The sequence below is a fragment of the Ambystoma mexicanum genome, chromosome 1p (genome assembly GCF_040938575.1).
Source record: "Ambystoma mexicanum isolate Mex_15411 chromosome 1p, UKY_AmexF1_1, whole genome shotgun sequence".
NCBI lineage: Eukaryota > Metazoa > Chordata > Amphibia > Caudata > Ambystomatidae > Ambystoma > Ambystoma mexicanum.
In genome coordinates, this window is record NC_090921.1 from 1361022751 (window position 1) to 1361046780 (window position 24030).

At 45.7% G+C, this 24030-nt stretch overlaps 1 protein-coding gene across 4 annotated transcripts in view; it reads right to left on the minus strand.

The window, feature by feature from the left end:
• Positions 1–1678: 1678 nt before the first annotated feature.
• C1PH16orf78 (chromosome 1p C16orf78 homolog) overlaps positions 1679–24030 on the minus strand; it is a 598571-nt gene continuing 576219 nt past the window's right edge. For all 4 annotated transcript variants that reach the window (XM_069649671.1, XM_069649646.1, XM_069649662.1 and 1 more), the window contains one exon: positions 1679–1931. In XM_069649671.1, coding sequence (XP_069505772.1) covers positions 1781–1931 — 151 coding nt within the window. In that variant the 3' untranslated portion in view covers positions 1679–1780. The remainder of the gene's footprint in view (positions 1932–24030) is intronic.

Below are 24030 nucleotides of genomic sequence, written 5' to 3' on the forward strand. Positions count from 1 at the left end.
TGTATGTGCATGCGCAATGTGGACATTAAATAATGTCATAAGCTCTTTTATGTGCGGTGTACAAGTTACGAACTAGTATTGTAACGTGGTGTGGCTATAACCTTGCACCTTGTGAATACAGATTTTAAAGTTTGAATGTGTAGAGACTAGCTGTCCCATTTGAGGTCTTATTTATGCACAATACGTATATGTGTTTGTCAGGCTGATATCTGCAACTATGCCATGATAGGAAATAGGGTATCAATGAGCATCAGTAATGTCTTGAAGAGTGACCTCAGACAGCCTCCGGAGCAGAGCTAGGCCAGTGGGCACTGGAAAATGATTCAACAAGCAGGCTTGTAATGGCCTCTGTGGGACAGGAGATTAAGTAGCAGCATTATGAATTGTCAGACAGGTAAATGAAGGCTGCCTAACCACTGATTAGCAGCCACTGTAGAGTCAATCAAGAAGCGCAAAACATGGACAGAATCTGACTTAAAAACTCTGATGTTTCCTGCCGGCCTCCTGTGCGTCTCCACTGGGCTGCCATTTTGTTTCCCTTTTGCTTGTGCACAGGACCACATTTGCCTTTGCCATGCCTGCCCTCTCATGGTACTCTTCCCTTGCCCCTGTCTTCGCCTCCCAGAATAGCTCTAACCCTCCCCCAAAACCTACTCCCTGACACCAACTTATGCCTCCTCATCTGATGCTCAGCCATGGGCCCAACCCACCGCTCTGCCACATCTAAAAACAGTTAATGGACAAATTGGCCTCATTACGTGTTTGCTGGTCCAGTAACAATGGTACCGGTAAGCTTACCGTTGTTTCCGGACCGGCAGACTATGAGGTCTGCGAGCAGGTGCCTTTCAGCCCGCCAGGTCTGACCTGGCGGGTGGAACGGCACCCGCTCGCAGACCTTGACGGATGCACCGGCACCATTCATGAATGGTGCAGGTGCATCCGTCCTCCCCATTCCATCCAATGGGACTCAAATGATAATGAGGAGTAATATTTTCCGGCGCCCGGAATGGGAAATTACCGGGTCCCCCCGGGCTGTAATGCCCCGGTAATTGCCCATTCCCGGGTGCTGGTATTTACCGGCATGGCTACCGCCAAAGTCATAATGACCCCCAATGTCCTTCTACAATTTCGGTTGGCAGCATTTTTTTTTAAAACATGTAAATTCTTAGATAAAACATACCCGTTTGAATGGCGTAGAGCAGTTTACCTTGCCACAAAAATGTAGGCCCATTGTGCTAATAATGTTAACACCTGGGCTTGGGGACAGGCTTGTGTGGTAACAGGCCTGAGCCCTCATAGAGATCCTCATGTCGCCCGAGCATTCCTGGGCTCAGGCTGCCTGGTTGTTACCTCATGTGTTCATCTCTGAGCCTGTGTGTTAACACAATAGCAGACGGATGCATTTGATGGGGGTCTAGACATACTGAAAGAGGGAATATTTGAAGCAGTCTGGTTAATTAAAAAGGCACTGCTGGGACATTTTTACTTCCGTGTGTTAAGTGCTGGTCTATCACGCAAGTCCATGCAAAAAGGAGGAGCATACTCGTCCTTGGCATTTAGAAGAGGAACTCTGTCTTCTTATTGGGGTTTCTCAGTACCCAACCCGTGAATGCATTCATCAAACACAAATTGCAATACAGTTTTGTACTTCACATCAAAAAAATCAGGAGGAATCTAGTAACGTCCTTAAGTATGCAATGTATTGGTCCAAACATCATGGCAGCAGGCGTATTAAAAGAGTTCACTGTTAACAGAATAAGAATTAAAGTTCTTTTGGCGACTAAAGTGAAACAGTATTGTTTGTAGAAGACATAACAGTATTGACGTCGATATCAGACTCTTTCATATGGGGATGGATGTCCACGTGCATTCCGGAGTCCTTACACAGCCTTAGCAAAGTATTAATGTTGTTCTGTGACAAACGGAGATATCTGTGAACAAGAAAACATTCACAACAATTAAAAGAAAATAGATGCAATGTACTTATTTGAATGGTTGAAACAAAGGATATGTATTGCTCACTGTCTTAATTATCTATCTATCTATCTATCTATCTATCTATCTATCTATCTATCTATCTATCTATCTATCTATCTATCTATCTATCTATCTATCTATCTATCTGTTCTATTTTTAACGTGAAAACAAATTTCAGTCCAAAGAATATCAGCCCTAAAGACTAAGAGAAAAAGTAAGGAAACGCAGAGGAATAGTCAGATTTTCTGGGGCTCATGATGCTTCAAATGTCCAGTATTCGGCTTTCAGAGCGGGTGTGAGAATGTTACAAAAAAAGGAACACCAATGGGAGCAACCAAACCTGGGTACCTGAAGAAGGTGTTTAATAGTGATTGCTAAGTGTGTGATAATGAGCATCTCTTCATGTAGGAGGAATGAAGTACACCTTGAAGCAAGCACTGCGAGTGATCAACAGCCAGTGCATGGAACTCGTGGCTGTATAGCAGTATCTGTCACAGACCATTATATTCGCAGGTAGCAAGCAGTGCAATCTCATTTGTGATCTGATTCCCAGCATCATGTTAAACCAACTCCCCCACCCTGATCCCTGTCTCCCATCCCCTCGATATACCCGAAGGTAAACGGACTGAACATCGCGACTCTCCTCGAAGTGAGGCACTATATCACAAATCAGACCGCCCCTGTATGAGGTTCAGCCATACGTAACACGATGCGCCTCCCCATAGCCTGTAGTCTAGTCAATGAATGCCACCCCCAAGATGTTCATTATGTATGCTTGGGAGCTCCGTGTAACAAGAGCATTTGCAGTATATGGTTCGGACACTTGACCTGGGAAAAGGAGCAGACATGGGAGCTGCATTCACGCTTCTTTGTCAGTTCTCTTTTTTCTTTTTTATAATTTCTTCTTATTCATAAAATATGGTTGGCCTGCTTAAATATATGTAACATAGTTAAACTCCACACATGCCAAAGATTATGAATGAATACCGTTCCTTATTTAAAAAATGTTTAAAATTATTTAAAAATTATTTAAAAAATTATTTATTTAAAAAATGTGGTGCTGATCCAGTCATGGTTTTGATTACCATGGGGAGATTATGATCACACATACTGCCAGCACCACCGCCTTTGCACCATCAGGTCCCCCCATTATTCCCTTCAGCTCCTCCTGCACTTCATGATACATCTACTCTTCCTCCTTACTCTCGTCTCCCTTCCCTTCTCACAAGGCCTCTGCCTAACCCCCCTTCAATACCACCAATCCCCCCGACAGTACCAATCACCACAGCCCAATCCTCCGCTCCGGTTCTAAATTCCACTCTGATGGCCTTTCTTTTCCCATCACACCAACACCAACTTCATCTATCCTAACCACCCACTTCTGCTACTCCAGCATCAACTTCATTAGCTCCTGCTCCCATACGGAACTTACTCCAGGCCTCAGCAATATCCAATTCCTCTTTAACAAATGTTTTATTTCCAGTAATCACTTTTACTTCTATCAACCAAAATCCTTGGTGATGGCAATTACTGAAACCTGAATTCCCCATGACACTGCCACCCTGCTGGTCTCCACAATGACGGTCCTACTTTCTCAAACTCTTGACATTCTCCTAAACAAGCAATTTTGTTCTTCTAATGATCAGAAAGGACAAACATACAGCCCACCTTCCCCACTTTGACTTTGCTTCCACATCCTTTGAGCACATAGCTGTCCCACTCCTTGCTCCCACCCCTCTTACTATCCTCCCCACTTCTGCCTACCCGACACACTGAACCTCTTGTTCTCTGATCTTGATCTTCTATTCAGCTGATGTCCCTATTATAATAATGATAAGCCTCAATCTCTCCAATATGACTGAGTCACTTCAGTTGTAACTCGACTCCACCCTCTGAGAACACTCACTAGTCAATGTACAGAGCCATCCCAGGCCAACTCATGCCAAGTTAACTCCTTGAATCTCCTATGCCTCTACCCCAACCTTGTCTCCCCTGTTCTCACTATTGGCCATCCTACTTGGACCACTCTCTCACCCACTCCTCCAGCTCCATTCCACATTCACTCCTGCCTCCCCAATGTATCACTGGGAGGAAAATGTAATCCTGATTCAATAATCCCCTATCTTGTCTATATCAATGTCTCTCTGTAAGCCTTCTCTTCTTCCCTCAACCACATTATCAAACCTACCTTCATGGGGTTCAACACCATATTGAGAACCCCCGTTAATGATCACTAACTATCCCGCTCCAGCATCTCCTCCTGCCAGCACCCTAAACCATGGATCTCCCCAGCTTTCTAACTGCTGAGGATAACAATGCTCCTTTGCTGATGATGCTAGCACAAAGAACGCTTGCACACTCATCTTAAACCCGACAAGCACTCTCTTCCTATTCACACAACTCCTCTTGATGCTGTCAAATGATCTTATTTACTTTCTCTCTGTACCTATGCCTGAAACTGCCCATGACCCTTCATGCCATGCCCCACCCCCAGTAACGAATCTATATTCTCTTCTTTCGCTGTTGATGACTTTGGCTCCTAATTATGCTATAAAATCAGCAAAATATGTGACATCCTCTCCACACCCCTCTCTTCTACCTCCTTCGTCCATCTATCCACCTCCCTTTGCCCAACGCTTTCCTCACTAGCTCACTTCTTTCCCACCTCCCCTACTAAACTCCTACCCATCCTTTGCTCTCTCTGCCATCCCATCCTGTGGTCCTACTGATCTCTGTGCATCCCCAACTATAATGGCACTTTCACCTGGCTCATCCTCACCTTTTCAACTTCTTCCACCTCCAACCTCTCTCTTTCAACTGTCATCTTCCCAGTCGCTAAAAATAGACAGTCATACTGCTGACTCAAATAATGCCTGTTCTACTGATCTGTCTATCTCCTGCCCCACCACTTTAAAATACTAAAGAGGACTGTTTCTAGCTGTGTGGTAATTAATATTGAGGTAAACTCACTCTGTGACCCCCTCCATCTAAATTTCAATCCAAATATTCAAATATTGCATCTACACTACTATAATACAAGTCTCCAACTGCCTAATGACTGCCCAAAGCTCTCAGCTCTGCTCCACAGTCATTCTACTGTAGCTCTTTGCACCCTTCGACACTGTGAACCATCCCACTATCCTCCAACCACATTCCTCTGTTGCCTTCAAGGACACCATACTTGACAGGCTGACCTATTCTTCTGACTGCTCCTCCATTTCATGGAACTCCAACATCACCTGTCCCACATCCCTGCTTGATGGTGTCATCCAAAGGTCTGTCTGTCCAAGTTTGACTCCTCTCTACCCTCTACACCACCTCCCTGGGTGAACTAATTTCTTTCCTGCTTCAGCTATCACCTCTTCATTGATAATACCCAGACCCTTTCCCCGATTGTCTGTATGTTTGTACGGTTGTGTGCGCCCTGAGGCCTATGGGCATGTGGCTCAGTATAAGCAATAGATACTTATAATAATAATAATAGTAATAATAATAATAATAACAATCTTCTTCTCCTTCCACTACTTAACCTCATTTACTGCTGAATGTATACCTAGTTGCCTCACTTCCATCTCCTACTCAATGTTTCGAAACACTGTGTCAGGAAGCTGAGTGGACTCCACATAGGCACACCTCATGTATCTGTTTTAAAAAGGTTTTATTCAGGACTATGTACTAAGCAGGGTGATGTAAACGTATGGGTCGGAAAAGTAACTAAAATAAAGTCTTGCTTAAGAAAGCATTTCACAAAAAAAATGTTTCTCTGGATCACTCACAGATTTGTAGGCGCAGCTCTGCCTGATTGGATTATGTCATTGTGGGTTCAAAAAGCACTTCAAAAAGAGTGTTTCTTCTACCTAAAACACCCTAGCCAACCTGTCCCCGTAAAGGTCAAAAGTGTCTCCAACAGGTGAGGTAGGATCCGAGAGTCTCGAGATGCTTGGTCAGGCCCATTGGTTCCTCCTTGCCTGACCATATTATAGTAGCACATCAGACGGAATCGTACGAAAAAAGTGCCTTTCTTGTGCTCCCGCACAGTCACCGCGACTTTGGGGGCACACAAAATACAGCCTAAGGAGAGGGGTGTAGCGGGGGTTTCCCCCGCCCTCCTTGATTGCAGTAACGGGAGTCGGGTGTTGCAGGGGTTGTCCACCATTGTGGTGAGCGGGGGACAAGAAAGTGAAAAAAAATAAAGAAAAGCACTCTGCGGCGTCAGCTCTGACCCACGTTAGTGGGAGGAACTGACACCACAGGGATAGAGGAGTGTAGGCGGCACACAGAATTGTGCCACCCTTCAAGGTAAGTCGGGTAGGGTGGAGGGGGGATCGGGAATGGGAATGCAGGTCTGGGAATGCAGACGAAGTGATCTATTTGATCACTTCGCTCTGCCATAATTGGCGTCGACATTTTTGTCGGCGCAGTTACGGGCGGCACAGTGATCACATAGATTCCATCAGACTGCTCTCTTTACTGAATGCTCACATGTCCTTGGTGGCCTGTCCCGTAGGCTGTCTCTATATTGACCTTCTTGCCATTCCACCACAAGCTTGTTCCTTCTCCCAAACCACAGGTAGACAGTGTTTTCTCTCTGTCTGACGTTTACTGGCCTGTACTGCCATGGAGCCCACTGCCTACCTATCTTACTTTTTTTTAATCCTTTATTTTAACTTGTGGCAACGTCATACAGTGAGCAACCCCAGATTATTACAGACAAATCGTTCATAAGCATTTTGTGGCTGGTACATTAAACCCGTACATTGGCAAGCCTATATACTACAGACAATTAATATTCCTATGCATTTTTACAGTCTTTAAAAGTTTATGTTGTAGTACGAGTGAGCGGCGCTGTGGGGGCCGCCTTTTCCATGATCTCAGGAAAGGGAGCCCAAATGTCTTTTGGTCTTGAGATTGCCACAATGGTCTGTGTATATCCTTTCTCCTTTTCGTTGATCCGTGCCATTTCAGAGAGCCGTTGGTGTTGTGTGGGTGCTTCCTTTGCTTTCCACTTCAGTAGTATGCATTTCTTGGCGATTATGCATCCGATGTTGAACAATCTTCAGGTCTTTATATTTGTCTTGGCGATATCACCTAGCAGGTATTTTGATGAATGTAGCGCCGGTGCTATATCGAGCATTTCGTACAGCACTTGTGCAATGAGTTTCCAGAAGTCGGGTATCAGAGGGCAGTGCCAGAGCATATGTATTGTGTCTGCTTCTTCCGTTTTACATTTCGGGCAGGTTTGTATCACTTGCGGATTGAATTTTGTTATATGTCTGGGGAGATAATGTAGTTTATCCTCTGTTAAGCACTTTATATTGAATCAATCTGAGTCGAGAATTGAGTGACACTTACTTGGTCAAAGTGCACATCTTTTGCCATTTTACTTCTTCTTTGACTGATCCAGTGTCTATTTCCCATTGCTCCCTTAGTTTGGGGCTGGCCCGGGCTGTGTCCTGTATTGTGGAGTAGAGCATGGCTAGAAGTCCTTTCCTGCCATAATTTTGCTTTACCAAGTCTAGGCATTCATTGGTTTCTGGTTCGATTGGATAAGATGTCCATTGGCATCGCACCGTTTCGCTTATTCGGTAGTATTGGAGTGTTCTTATCGGGTTGTTCCCTAATTTCCCCCGAAATTTATTTATAGAAACAAATCTGCCTTCTGGGAAAAGGTCTCCCAGTTTCATTGTCCTTTCCGGGTCCCATGCCATCTGGATGTCTGCATCCATAGTCGTGGGTAGGTCAGGGGTATACCATGATGGAATATTTCGGTTGTAAGATTTTGTGATGTGAAGCCTCAACATTATGCGCCTCCAAGCGTCTAGTGTTGTGCTTAGTGGGTCAAACAGGCAGGGGTCCGTTTTATGGGAACATATTAGCATGGCCCTGACGTCACTTGGTGCCGCATATTGTTTCTCTATCGCTACATATAAGTGTTTTAGGTCAGTATTGCACCATAAACCAGCATAGTGGGCCTGGGCAATCAGGTGATATAGTTCAAAGTCTGGGGCTGCAAGGCCCCCTCGATGATAAGGTTCGGTGAGTGATTTCCATTTTGCTCTTTCAGTGTTGCCTCCCCACACAAACCACGTTGCCAATCCATGGAGCGTGTTAAAGAATTTTCGACCAGGCCAGATCGGGATTGTAGTGAAAAAATATAGCAGTTTAGGTTCCACAACCATCTTCAGAATGGCGACTTGGCCTGCCATTGAGATCGGGAGCTTTCCCCATAGCATGAGCTTCTGCTCAAGTGTGCTGAGATATGCTGCGTGATTGTGGTCATACAAGTCCCTATATGTATGTGCGACCTGAACCTCCAATATTTCACTATGCCCATTTCATGCCGTGCAACTGAGTGGGTTTAGTGGTTTTATCGGTGAGCGGGAACAGCTCGTATTTCGTGTTAATTTTATACCCAGAATGTAACGTGAATAACTTGACCTCCTCTTGAATTGAGGATATATTTTTTATATAATTTGTGGGGGCCCTCGTATATGTATCCCCCGTGTCAGTGATGTTCACGGATTCTGCTTGCAAAGGGTTTAATCGTTAATGCGAATAAGATTGGGGAAAACGGGCAGCCCTGGTGCCTCTAGCCAATTTTATTACTCTAGAGAGGTTTCAGTTGGTGTGAGCTCGCGCCCCAGGATCTGTGTAGAGTAATTTCACAAATTTACAAAATTCTTCCCCCAATCCCATGCATCTCAGCACTCCGAAAAGGAAGTTCCAGGAAATAGAGTTGAATGCTTTTTCCGTGTCTAAGATCATTGCTGCTGCGGGAAGGTCAGGGTTAATTTGTGCCATGGTTCCAAGTAATCGTCTCAAATTCAGGGCAGTGGATCTACCCGGTATGAATCCCGACTGGTCCGGATGTAGCAAGTCAGGCATAGATGGCAATAGTCTATTGGCTAATGTTTTGGCAAAGATTTCAGCGTCAGAATTTATTAAGGAAAACGGACGGTATGAGGCCATTTCATTAGTGGGTTTCCCAGGCTTGGCAAGTACCTTGATCAGTGCATCCGTTAAAGAGAAGGGCAATTTGCCATTTGTACACGCTTCTTCCCATACCTTAAGTAGTTTGGGGGCTAAAATGTCTATATAGGTTTTATGAAGTTCTATGCCTACCCCATCCAGGCTGGGGGCTTTACTTGATGCCAATGTGGATGTAGCGTCAGTGATTTCTTCTAACGTAATTGGGCTATTTAATTTAGCGCAGGATATGTTATCTAGAGTGGGCAGGGTGGTTTGTGCTAGGTAATTATTCACCTCCTCGATCATGACTTTGTCGTTATTGGAGTATAGTGTTCGGTAGTAGTCGTCAAACAGTTTGTTTACTCCCTCATGTCTGATGGCTGTGTGTCTATGCAGTTTGGTGAGGCCGCCGATGTGTTGTGCGTCATGTTCCTCTTTGATTAGTCCAGCCAGCAGCCTTCCAGGGCGATCAGCTTCTCCACACCTCCTCGCTTGTATTTCGTTTTCAAGTTTCCTCAAATTCTTCTCAGTTTCCTGCAACTCCACTCTAATAGACTTTAGGGTTCCTGTTGTGGCGGCGATCATTGTACCACGTATCCACACCTTAAACGTCTCCAACTGTACTGAACCTAGGTACAGAATTTTCGTTTGCTGAAAAGAAAGTGTAGATGTCTGCTCTTAATGTTTCTGTGAAGGAGCTATTCAATAGTGCGGACGGGGGCCTCCTCCATATGGGCCTAGGTGTAGTAACGTCACCTAATTCCAGCACTATAGGTGAGTGATCCGACCAAGTGCGTGGTAAGATTGCGGTGTGACATTTCCCAGTAGTCCATGATTCTGAGATCCGACAAAGATCTATTCTGGAATGAGCATTGTGTACGGTAGAATATATATTCTTTCAGGGTTGGGTGTGCTGATCTCCTGATGTGCAAAAAGCTATACTGTGTCATAATCTGTTGTATTGCACACGTGGCTTTGGTCACGTTTTTGTGTTTTACACTGGATCTGTCCATGGAAGGGTCCAATATGGTATTGAAATCCCTACCCCAGATAATGGGGACGTCAGCGGAATGGCTGATCAGCGTCGCCTCCCTGATGTAGAATGCCGGATCATCAGAGTTAGGCCAATAGGCATTCACCATGGTGATCGGTTTGTTGTTAATGGTGCCTGGCAATATCACAAATCTGCCATCCTGGTCTATGTTGGCGGTTCCCATTCTGAAGTCAGTATTCTTATGTATGAGCGTTATCATGCCCCTAGCTTGGGAAGAGTAGTTGGTGTAGAATCTGTTCTTCCCCATTTAAGTGCCATCTGCCTGTGCGTAGGTTCTAGGGCATGACAATGTTAGGTGCGTGGCGATCCAGGTAGGCCCAGATCTTTCTTGCCTTAATGGGGTTGTTTAGGTCTCTTATATTCCAAGAGATCAGTTTCAATTGGAGCGCCATGTTGTTTTGGTAGATGTAATGTTTTGCCTTCCAGTGCTGTTACAGTTCGGTAACGTTTGGGTATGGTGCCCACTGATCAAATGTTGCCACAACTTTTATGGACTTTTCTTCCCTTGTCCGCTTGGTTACCGTTGGCCAGGTCAACTTGAACTTTAAACATTCTTATTCTCCAATGAGTTTCCCGCCCCCCCCACCCTCACCATCTACCCAACTTGATGATATGACCTTCGAGTTCTTTTGGGTACACCCTTGGGGGTCAGGTTGTCAGCGCTGCTTCATGTCCAGCTCAACGTTCCCCAGATAACTAAGTTTCCTGTCCATCGCCTGTTGTATATTGTGTCAGGCCAGTTCTGATTAAGTGCCATACTGTTCAACCCCTCAGTCATTTTCATCTGAATGGTCCTCATCTAGATTGCGTGGTATTGCGGCCTCAGGGTGCTGCTGCGGTCAGTGCTCAGGTATGTGTAATACCACATAGGTTGTCGCCTGCACGGGGTCCTCGAAGAAATGTGACCTTCCATTGTGTTGTATTCAGAGGTTGGCTGGGAACATTAATGAGCATGGAATCTTTCGAGCCCGGAGAAGGCGCTTGATTGTGTCGTAAGATCTTCTTTACGTTTGTACTCCTCCTGCAAAGTCCGGATATATATGTATTTTGCAGGAGTCATATTGCAGTGAGCCTTTCTCCCTGGCGAGCCGGAGCACCATGTCTCTGTCCCGGTAGTTTAAAAGTCTGGTAATAATTGTCATTGGGGGGGCCATCAGGGCGCGGTGGGAGAAAGCATCTGATGCACCCTCTCGACCAAGAACTGCGGCAAACCCTCATGTCATCAAAGAGAGTTCTGAGAAGGTTCCATGGGGCCCTTCGTTGCTCCCTCTGGGACCCCGACCACCCTAATGTTGTTGCGCCGGGACCCTGATTCTAAGTCGTCGCATTTATTTATCACTTTTATCTGTCCTCATTTGTACTGATGCGTCCCTCCGCCTCTGTGATGCGGCGCTGCTTTCTTTTTCTATTTTCACCTTCAATGATCCTAATGTGCCCACTATATCATCTACCTTCACATTGATGGCAAAGAACCCATTCTGCATGGTTTGTAACAAGTGGTCATCCCTTGAGCTTGACTCCATTGGTTGCGGTTGTGAGTCACTGTGGTGGGGGGGGCTCAGCAGGAGCGGATCTTGGGCCCGTGAAGGAGTCCATTGGGCCTTTCTTTTTTTGAGCACATTTGGTCATAATGGTGATTTAAGGTGTACACCGATCCGCTGTTGCAATGTGTTTGTTGCTGCTATATGCAGTTGCTCCAGGGGTATTGGGCCACTGTTGGCAGCGTCACGCGCCACTTGGTTGCTCCACTGGGGGTCTACAATCTAAGTAGCTCTTATTGTACGAAAGTTGTCTGCAGCAAAGTCTTCCCCGTGCCTTTTGGTCAGTCAAGCTGGCTGGGCAGTGCCTTCACCTGCTGTCCAGGGATCGATGCATGTGTTGGGGCCCACTGGTCGCAAGGAGGTTATCCTTTAGAGTGCAAGATTACCATTTTAATGAGCGGCGTGTGTTGTGTGGGCACCCTGTTGACGCTTGTCCAGCTAGTAGTTCAGAATTGGTTTATGGCACCCTTGCAAAAGTGTTATCCAGCGGGGCCCAAAGGGATCAAGGGGTCTGGCGCTGTGTTGTGTATGCTTCCCGGCTGCTGGGCCTTATTGATTCTTAGCCTTGGGACTGATGGTTGATTCTGAATACACTGCGTTCACCAGGAAAGCCAGTATCAATTTAGAGCCAGGAGGGTTGTAGGCTTCGGGGCTCGGTACTGGGCCAATTATCAGCCCTCATATGGTGTTCCAGCTCCAAGCATGTGGGCGTATGTTGTGCAGCATTGTTATGAGTGTGGTAATGTAGAGGCTCCTACCTTATGTCTCTGTCGGGGCCGCTCCGACCTCCGCCCCTCTCGCAGGCCACAACCAACTCTCCTCACTCCTGCAGTCCGGGAGGCGGCCCGGTCACTGTAATGCTATTTTTTTTTAATGACCTTTGAATATTCTAAGTGAGATGTATTAGTCCAGCTTGAAACAAGTGTTTTGTTGATTTTTTATCTCAGTGGTTAATTCTTGTATGTGTTTCATCTTTTGTAGGTTGAATTTGCTATTGTTGTTTTTAATCTAAAATGTTAAAGAAATGTATTGCTGCTAACTTTTATGGCTCATGCTGCAATAAAGTTCTTTGACTGACTGGCTGAGAAACTAACCTTCATTTACAGGGATTATAGCATACTAGTAACTGCCAGGTATTTTAATAGGCAGGAAAGGTGTGCAGATGCTAAAAATAAATAGCTCACAAGCTTTCATAAAGGCATGGATTTGTTCAGGTGCATATACATCAAATTGGACACTATCAGACTCTTAACTGCATCCTCCTGCCAGAGGGTGTTGTATGGCTTTGATTGTCCTGGAGTGATGTTATATAGTTCATCCAGATCAGCAAGCGACATGGGTAGTGTTTGACTGGGAGAATGTAAGGAAGCGACACAAGGGCCACATGTTTTCAGACTGTTCACATACATATAAGTATTGTCTTCAAATTCTGCTGCATTGTGGGGTTTAATGACATCCCCAGCATGACAAAAGGATACATCAGGTCAGGCCTTTAATTTGAAATGCGTTGTTCTTATGGTAAGGCACACTAGTGAATGAAAAGCCTGCCTTAAAACTTCAAACCGCTAAATGTGCCTAGCAAATCTAAATACAGGTGTTTCTGCAGTTGACACCAGTAATATGTGAAGATGGGAAAGGCACATGGTTGGTTGAGAGACAAAAGTGGTATTTGTCATTGACACTGACACACATCAAAATGCTATGCACCCTGAAAATTAAGCAACACAGAACCTGACACGATGTTGAATGAAAAGGCGTGTGCAATGTCGCAGCTGCGGTCACAAATACGTGGAGTCAAACATGTTTCTAAGGATGCAAATGCACCTGTAAATGTCAAAATGAACAGCAGGGTTTCATTTGCTGTTGCCCCATTGAAAAGAAAGAAATGCTGTGCAAAGCAAGAGAATACACTGATTAAGAAGTACATTAAACGATGATACCAAAAACAAAGCAATTGAAATAAACAAAATGCTGCACTGAATAAACAAATGTAACAAATTGAAAAGGCTATTTTGTTTTCAGATGCAACATGTAAATCTCTTCTGAGCCCAAAACAGACGTGCTCCAAGTTGCTGGGCAGATTTCTCATGTACCTTCTTCCTTTGCAAGATCTGATTGCCTCTTTATCTGGAAGCCAGAGCTCTTTGAGACCTTGGCTCAGGCTTACCAGATATTTACGATGGGCTGATTGACCACAGAACCAGCCTGGGTGGGAGAAAGTGTTTGAAAATATAAACTTTTAGATCTGAATTGTGGTCAACTCAAGATTGTTATTCAAATTATGATTATTGTTCTGATAGATTTTGAAGCTAATTCCCAGCCGATGGTGTTAATGTAACTTTCATTCAAGTTGCGATTTGGGGGATTTTAGTTACATCGTAAAAGTTGTTTCTAGCCACCCTGAAATGTTATAAATCTGAAAGTTGGAGAGCTAATGGCTTATTAAATTAGATATCTGATCAGGAACTTTTATATCCTCAACTATATTAGTTGTTGCATAAAGGGCAAAAAACCATAGCTCCATATGCAATAACGTGACGAAACGAAAGTAAGCTCCACCTATCTGTCATGGTTAGAGGAACAATAATATGTATATATTGTGGCATTTATTGGAAAATTACTACATTTTGCCATGTATCAAATTTTGAATGAAAAAGCTAACATGTAAAATCAAATGTAAATGACAAAAGGTGTACCTTTTCGCTTCACTTTAATCAGAGAACTCCAAGGGTCTATCGGCAGAGAGGGGGCAGGAGTGAACTGCAGAGGTCCAATGAAAATTCGAGGCTAATAAGACACCTCCTGATCTTAATATGTCTTGGGAGGTACTGATACATTTAAAAGTCTTTGCCAAAGGACACCACCAAGACAAGGAACAACAGGAAAACCTGCCAAAAACCATCTTGGAAGGAGAGCTGCTAAACAACTTAAAGGACTTGTCTATAATCCACCTGAGTGAATCCTGAGACAGCTGCCTGACCTTCCCTGGATGGAGAGGACTTAACATTGATGGAACTTTAAACCTTATATGGGAGACAAAATCTGGGCCTTGTCATGAAGGAGCGCCAGAAGGGGGATGGATGCTGGGACTATCTTTGACAGAAGCCTGTGACCAGACTTAAGCTGTTCCCACAAAGGAGTCTTGCTGGCTTTCCTGAGTGCCCCAAAACAGAGGTTTCCGATGTAAGTAGATTCATCCAAACGACAAGTGTGTAGGGGACTTGCCTGCCTTAATATCTTCCCTTAATAGTGGGTGGAGGCCAAATTATGTAGACCCTTAGTATATTTGACTGAGTAGCATTTATTTAACTCCCAAATAGATTTCTGCAGAGGGAGCTCGGAGGAGTTAGAAAACTCTGCCCTCTGCCATAGTGGGAAGTAAGTTATTGTCATTAAAGTAACTGGGTGCATTTCTTTTTCCTGTCATCCCTAGACTTTTCTAAAGAGCAGGGGTGTATCTGTCCCAAAACGAAAATCTCAACTTTTGATCTGAGTGCAGACATGGTACGCGGCCAGCTCTGTCATAAGCTTTGACACTCTCCTCCCTGATGGCTACAAGATCCTCTCTACACCCAAATCCACCTGGCCCGGAGTGGTTGTAGTCCTGATATTTCCTGAGTGGATTCCTGCCTCTATCATTCCCATGCAGACCTACTCCTCTTTTGAATGCATTGTTTGCAGGCTTTCTCTCTCTCCTAGCCACTCCCTTACCATAGCTACTCTCTACCAGCCCCCTGGTCAGATCACGTAATTTATCTCTCAGTGGGCGGACCTCTCCTCCTCCCTTCTGGCCTCAACCACTCAACTCCTCCTTCTTCTTGACCTCAATATCCATCTAGACTCTCCTTGTTCCTCCTCTGTACTCTTCGATGACCTCTGTGATTCCCTCTCCCTTTCTATCCTCCCCTCTGGCCCAAATCACTCTGCAGAGCACACACTTGATGCCTTGATCTTCTCTGACCCCCCCGTCTCCATCCCTCTAACCACTCCTCTCTCCTGGAACGATCAATCCCTCCTATCCTCCAACCTCTCCCTCTCTACCCCCCAAGCCAAGCCAACCTCAACACTGCCACCTACCTTATCGGACATCCAGTCCATGAAGTGTGTGTCAGTTGAGGCTTTCGCTGCCACTTCTCTCACCCCCAACTCTGGGTGACTCACACCCTGACGCAGCCCTGTCTATGCTCTACTCTTCCATTTCTGATACTCTTGATGCTTTTGCCCCTGTCATGAGGATCTGTTTGAAGCCCAAAGCGAAGTGCAATTCTTAGTATGACTCTGACCTAGCTACACCTAAACGTAAGTGTAGGGTGGCTGAGAGGAAATGGAGGGCTTCTTGTTCATCCTCTGAAAAAATGGCCTGTCGCCTGCTCCAAAGGCAATACCGACACTCTGTCCACACAAAGAAGAGAGCCCACATCCAAGCCTGTGTCTCTGTGGCATCTAACAACTCGGCCAAACTCTTTAAAATCTGCAAGGAGCTGGCCAACCCTGCTGCAGTCTCTACCTCTCCTGTCGCCACCCAGGCCCTTTGCAAGGCCCTTGCCTCTCACTTCATCTCAAAAACCCAGGACATCTTGTCCATCCTCTCAGCTCCTCCCTCTCTTCTCCCCTCTCCTTCTGTGAACTATGACCCTCCTACAGCCACCTCCCACCCTCTTTCCCATCCTTTCCTCTTTTCTCCCCTGATGAGGTCTCTAGACAAGTCTGATCTATGAAAGTCTCGTCAAAACAGGTTCCTCCCTGTTCTTCCAAAACCATCAAGGACCAAATTGACACCCTCACTCCTGCCCTGGCTGATTTCTACAACCACTCCTTCACTTTAGGAGCCTTCCCCTCCCCTCTGAAGCACTCTCTTGTGCACCCTCTTCTCAAGAAACCCACAGCTGAGCCTTCTTGTCCGTCTAACTATCACCCAATCTCCATCACTCCTTTTCTGGGAAAACTACTGGAAAAGCTGGCCATCTTGCAGTTTAACCTTCACTCTGATTCTGTTGGTTGTCTCCATGACCATCAGTCTGGCTTTAGAGCTGCCAGAAGCACAGAAACTGCTCGGCTGAACATCTGTGAAGATTTGCTCTCCAACCTTGACTCTAACATCCCCTCTGTCCTCATCCTACTCGATCTCTCTTCTGCCTTCGACACTGTCAACCATATCATCCTGTTCAACTGACTCTGTGACAACCTGGGTATCACTGATCAGAATCTGGCCTGACTGACTTTTTTCCTCTCTGATTGACTCACCCAGGTCTAATGTGGGTCTTTCCTTTCATTTATCTCCCTTTCTACTTGCGGTGTTCCCCTGGGGTCAAACCTCTCACCCTGGATTTTCAACCAATACCTGGCAACTCTCTCCCACTGCGTTGCCATTTTCTGCTCCAATTTTCAGTGCTATGCTGACAACACTCAACTTATTTTCAGGATTCCCTCGGCCACCTCTTCTCTTTCTCTCATATCTTTTTGCCTATCCGCCAATCAGGATTGGTGTGCCTCCAACAATCTCTGCCTGAGTGCCAGCAAGACGGAGATCCTCCTCATCAGCACACCTTCACCCTCCTTTTCTGTCACTCTCTTGCCGGCCTCCCTTGGCCCTCCTCCTACCCCCACCTGAGAGGCTAAGAACCTCAGGATCATCTTTGACTCCACGCTTTCCTTCTCTGCCCACATCTCTGATGCCTCTAAAAAGTCAAACATCCTACTGCACCTCCTCAGAGGTATTCTGCCTTTCCTCTCCTTCCCCCAGAAGCTCACTGTCTCTCGAGCCCTGGTTCTCTCTGGGTTGGATTATTGCAACCGACTCTTTCTAAATCTACCTGCTTCTACACTGCGCCTTTTTCATTTATCCAGAACAGGGCTGCAAGACTTGTCCTTGGCCTCAAGCATGGCATCGTATCTCTGCAGCTCTGAAATCTCTCCACTGGCTTCTATTGGCTGCAAGGATCAAATTCAAGACCCTTTGCATTATCCATAAGGCTTTCTGGGGCCTGGGTCCAAAATACTGTCAGCTGTCCCTTCGTAAATACCTTCCCTCCCGAGCTCTCCGCTCCTCCACCTCTAAATTCCTCACGGTCAGTCATTTTACAAAGAAACAAGCTCTGGGTAGATCTCTGTCTTCGGCTGGGACCTCCCTCTGGAACAGCTTCCCTGCCACTCTGAAACTTGAGAAGAACCATCTGTGGTTCTGGAAGCACCTCAAGACCTTCCTCTTTGCAGCTGCCCTCTCTCCCCCTTGCTGATCTGTTCTGTCTCTGCATCGTGCACCTGGTAACCCTCTGACTTTCAGGCCCAGGCACCTACTCACCCTGCGGGTGGGTGACCCACACTGCCTCCTGTCAATCCCTTGCTCTGGGGTCTGTATCTCTAACCCTACAGTCCCCACCCCCTTTTCTGCACTTATCAGACACACCCTTTCTGTTGCCTTAAACCCAACACTTGCCACTTGCTGGCTGCACTACCACTGTTTGTTGTGTTTTATTATTTATTTATCCATGTTTTATTTATTTGTATACCTTTTGCTCAGCACTTTGCACTTCTTCCCCCCCTTGCAGTTTCCCCTTTCCCTCTCCCATACACTTGCGCATTCTCAATGTCACTGGGCCTAGTAAGATCATTGTTTTTTCTCCCTTGTTCCCCTCCCTTGCCTCTTCCCGCTCCGAAACACTTGTGTACGAGCATGATACAAATATATATCAATATCAATATCAAAATATCAATATCAATGTGTAACTTGCTTTGACAACCAAAACTGTTCTTTGTTTTAAATTTAAACCGTATAAAGTGGTATTTATAATAGACTTATTACATACAAAAATTCACCACAAACATTCGTGACTCAAAAGCTACCAGTGCCCACCATAACGCAAACATCAGCCCATGCTTCTCAGGCAACTGAACAGACCCTGCTATTCAAATTCCGCCCTGTCTCCGAAACAGAGGCCACCACCATCCCTAAGAACCTAAAACCTAAAGGTGCAAAGGTAGTGTCTGCCCAGCTTCTATCGTCAAGGACTGCGCAGAAGCCCTGGTCCCATTCATCACCAGGTGCATCAACAGCTCCTTTGCCAACTGCTGATTATCCTCTAGCTTAAAAGAAGCCTGGGTTCTCCCATTAATCAAAAAAGCCTTGCTTGACTTGTCCATCGCAAACAACTATCGGCTCATCACCACCTTCCCTTTTCTGCTGAAAATACTAGACACAGTAGCTTACATCCAAATTTAGCAATTTCTCGAACCCCACTACATCCTCGGAATACGCCAATTGTGCTTCCAACAGGGCCATGGCACTGAATCAGCCCTGCTCAACCTGAACAAGCAGCTGGATGAGTTCAGAGACAGGAGCACTCCTGCACTCCCCTCTTGGAACTCCTAAGTGTACTCGACCTGGTTGATCCTCAAATGTTGTGTCACCAGCTCACAACTAAAGCCCATTTCTCACCTGAAGTAATGGCCTGGGTTGCATCATTTCTGTAGGACAGATCCATGAGAGTGTTCACTGACAATGCCTGTGCTTCACCTGACGGTATCCCATGTGGAGTGCCTCAAGGGTTGTGTATATCCCCCACTCTCTCCAATATATTCACCAAGCCCCTTTTCGACCTACTCGACTCCTTCAGCATTTCCTACACCAACTATGCTGATGACACCCAAATTCCACCCCCGTTCCGACAACTACTCAGATGACACGCAAGCACTAAACTAAACTAAGTGTTCCCGACAATCCAGGCCTGGATGGCTACTCACTGCCTCTGTCTGAACAATGAAAAGACAGAGATCTTCTTGCTGGGACCATCGTCGTCTGTTATCAAGATACTCAACTCTCAATACACTTAGTTCAACATTGACGGCATCCAAATCCCAGTATCCTCCTCAGTAAAGGCCCTAGGAGTGTAGCTTGATGCCACCTTATCTCTCACACGTCAGGGGAATGCCATTGTCTCATCTGCCGCCCACACCATGAAACTCATCAACGCCTCCAGATCCTTCCTCTCTCAGGACAGCTTCCTCACCATCACCCGACCAATCATTGGGGCAAGGCTAGACTATTGCAATGCTCTGTTTGCTGGCACCTTGCAACACAACATTAGAAAGTTGCAGGTAATCCAGAATCACGCCATCACAGCTGCCCTCAACATAGCCAAAAGGAAACACAACTTGGGTGCCAGAAAGGAGGCCCACTGGCCCAATTTGCAAACACATCATTTTCAAGACCCTATCCATTGCACACAAATGCCTGTCCAACTCAGCCCCACCCTACCTCTCACAGGAGATCACCAGAGCCAATCAGACAGGCCCCTGATATCAGCATATACCAACATGCTTATGCTACCCAAATTCAGAAAGGCCAAAGCTGGAGGGGCAAGATTTCCTACCTTTGCAGCTAGACAATGGAATGCACTCCCGCTGGCACTGAGAGCAGAATGATCATATTGGGTGTTCAGGAGAACACTGACATCCCAGCTGTTCAATTAACATTGCAGTGAGGGCCTCGCTCCTATTGCCTTTCTGTTTTTCGCTGTTCTTTTTCTTCTACACTCTCTCCTTTCATTTTTACTTTTATTCGATGCTCACCTAAGATTCTGCATAACTTGTAACAGCGTCTTTAGTGCGCTTTATAAATGAAATACTAAATAAAAAAATAAATACAATGTACCTGTTTATTACAAAAAGGAAAAGTGCGTTACCTTGAAGTTGTGTTTTGTGCCACAGAGAAGGTGACGTGTGTAAGCATTATAGACAATAAGATCTAAAGTATAGTGCTTCTTTATAAGGTTAACCAATGTGAATGAGCTACAAATAATGGAAAACCTCTTCTTGAAGAGACTATTGGTCTTACCCAAATTAGGACCTAACTTCGCAGTACATCTGTAAATAGGTCTAAGTTATCTATAAGATGAAATCATGTTGGAACCTGGGTTGCATTAGCTGCGTATATGGGCAAATCCTCAGGCTGTCTTAACTCAATTTTCAATCTGTCTTGTTTTACCTAAGAAAGGGTCAGATACAGTGCTTTAAGTGGGCTGGGGCCAGCCGGGGCCAAGCCCCGGCAGTCTCCAAAAAGTGAGGCTGAGCCGGGGCCCTGCTGGGGTCCCAGTCCCATAATGCCAAAGTGGGTCATGATACTGCCATGACCGCAGCCGTGACAGGAGATGAGCCCAGTGCCATGATTAAGTCAGGCAGCTGTGACTGACAAAAGTGCCAGCCACCCGCAAACTGTTTGAGCAATGCTGTGGCTGGCTGGCACTTCTGTCAGTTACAGCTGCCAGCAGGAAACACACAGAGGCTCCACATTATACTTTCCTCCCGCGAGGGAAGTTGCAGTCCCAGGCCAGCCCAGAACAAAGAGCAATTATGGGCAGGTGGAGGACAGGTCGGGTCAGACTACATGACAGCAAGCCAAGTATATAGTTCAAGGCTAGCATAGCAGGCAGGAGCCCTAACAAGGGAGGCCCAAAACCCTCCTTTTGACACATGCATTTGCGCTGCCTGCGCCACTCACTGGCCATAGCGAGGCAGGCATCCGTTTGCTCAATGACTGAGGCATATCCGTCCTCCAGAGTCTTTAGCAGCAGTTGCAAGTTGGCATCCTCTGTGGTGTCACTGTGCATGAGTGTTCTGCATGCAGAGAGGGGGCAGCATTAAAACTGGCGAAGGAGACAGCAGAATTTGTGATTATTGGGATTAGGGATTAGATTCCATAGAACTGTGCCGTTTTTTATCAGTGCCTGCTTTTAGCATTTTTAGCATTTTAGCATTTTAGAAAAATTGTGTTTGAAATATTTTTCAATTGTGCTTCTTTATTGCAAACCTCATTTTGAGCATTAACACAAATCCTACATGCCAAAAAACCCTTTCTCATTGCTCTCGATCTCTCCCATGCTAAATAGCCTGAGAACTACAATTCCCAAGAGAACGGTAGTCCCGCGCTCACCTTTATTGACACTTCAGGTTCGTCAGTGCAGACGCGTCTGAGACGGTTTGTGGCAGTTTGTGGCAGGGTGAGTGCTCCTGACCCTAGCAGTTTCTCTGTTCACCTGCACTTGGATACCTCTGTTAGCTAGGCTTCTTGCTGCAACCTAGTATCCATGATCGAAAGAAACTGCAGGCCCCCCTATTGACCTCCCTGGACGATGTCTGTGACGCACCCGACAGTTCTGCTAGTAATTGCATTCCTGTACCCAATGACCATGTCACGTCAACAGTGCTGTTGTTGCTAGAACAGGACCAGGCCTCTAATACCAACCCTGAAAGCATAATTGCGCACACACTTGAGCCTGTTACAGACTTGCTAAATGTCGGTACTAACACACACAACCTTAACTGTGTGTTATTAAATACACAATCCTTGGTGAAACAAGGCTTAGAAATAGCAGACTTTATCTTGAACATAACTGAGTCATGGGTTCATGATGCTGCCCAACATGCTTTACATATGGCAACACCACCTGGCTACTCACACCTATACCTTAATCGTCTTGATAAGAGGGGAGGTGGAGTAGCACTGATTTTTAAATCATCCCTTAAAGTGCACATATCAAATGCTCCAGTAGTGGATCATTGTGAGGTCCTTTTCACGAACCTCAGGAGTGACCATGTCACTACCTTAAACTTCCTTCTGCTATATAGACCACCTATATCTACACCCCTGTTTGAGGAACAATTATTGGCCTTCCTCGGAAATGCCTGTTAACAGCACTTGGCCACCATTATTCTGGGTGATTTTAATCTGTGGGCAAATGATCCATCAGACCTGGAGCCATTGTCTCTTCTGGAGTCTTTTAATACTCTTAATTTTGTTCAACATATTGAGATGCCCACCCATATTTCGGGCAACACCCTGGATTGTTTTTTTTTTATCAAAAAACATAATTGTCTCAAACATCACGGTTGACAAGTGCATTTGGTCTGATCACCACTTTGTCTTCTTTGAAACTAATTACAAAGCCCTCAGCAGCCCCCCCACCCCATCTCTATTGCAACCTTCGGAAAGTTACCCACAAAGCCTTTCGTGTTCTAGTCTTCCTTTATTGCCTCCTCTGGATGAAAACATGCCTCTTGAAGATTTTATATTTGGTTTTAGGCAGGCTCTTGATCAGGCTTTTTTAATATATTAGCTCCTCAGAAACTATCATATCAAAAAAAGTGCAACACCCTTAACGCTCCTTTTACGCCCGAGGTAACTGAGGAAAGAACACAGAAGCAGAAATTGGAACGTGCCTGGAAATAACTTCCCACTGATTCCAATCACAATGCTTATTAACAGACTTCTAAAACCTTCAAATCTATGATCCTCAAGGCTAACGAATCCGAGCTAAACACTTGGATCCTAGCAGCAAAATGTTATCAGTAACCTAGCCTGTGTTTGCACCTAACGCCTTTCCCTGTGTGAGTATGAATCTGGAATGTTGGTATTAGAGTGTTCCAGTTGGAATGTGATGGTATGGCTGTGAAGGTTCTCCCTGTGCCAGTTGGAAATGAGCTTGGCACAGGGGGGGCCGGTGGTTGCTTCTATCTGATGAACTTGTCCTGTATTTTACCTTATGTACTCACCTGTGTTCCTGTGGACTTACTAAAGATACCTATACTTAACAAGGCTCCCGAGTGGTTACTTATAACCCCAAACCCACATCATAACATTGGCAACGAGGATTGTTTGGAATCTGAAGGGAGCAGGAGCAGAAAAGGAACAAGGAAAGGAGCAGTACAAACAAGGACTGTTACCAGGAAACAAAAAGTGGCAAGGAGGTTGCCCATCAGGAAGAAACAAGGACCACAGAGGCATCGACCGCCCCCCCCCCCCCAGGCACCAAGGTAAGCGCGCCCCGTTGGCACTAACTTTTGGCAGGTGTATATAGTGCTTTGAATGGCAGCGCTGCGCAGCTGTGCTATATTTGGAAATGCTCTCTAACTGAAGAAATAAACAGTAACAGCGCGCAAGGGGCCCGGGGAAATTTGAAGGCATGTTTCAAAACCATTACTGTCCCGACATTTCATCAAACTGTAGCTACGGGGTCGGGGGAACAAAAGAGAAACTCTGCTTATCAGTAGTGCAAGTGGCTCCAGCGATAGTGCCCATAGAAGTAGCCGGGCATTTCACATCACGCCCACGCTCATAAGACTTTTACAAGCTGCGTTTAAAAAAAATGCTGTAAAAAGGAGCGCTTCAAGTCATGTTAACACTCGTTAGGAGTTAAAGGCGCAGCTGGATTGTCTGTTCAATACCTTCAGTGTTGCTTTGTTTGGATGTGTGCCACTTTGAAAATGCGAAAGCCTCGTCTGTCGTATCGGGCAGAAATGTCAGCTGCGGTGGCACGGATGACCGTTGGCCTTGAGAGCTCTGTCCGTGGCCATGCTTAATGTCCTTGTGGTGACGTCACAGTTCAGTGCAGGGTGTTGGTGATAGTCCGCTGTAGTGGAATGTTTCCTCAACGTTCCTGCTTCTGTCAGCTGTATGTCTACGTCACCGTAGAGTGGAGTCAGCTGCAGAGAAGA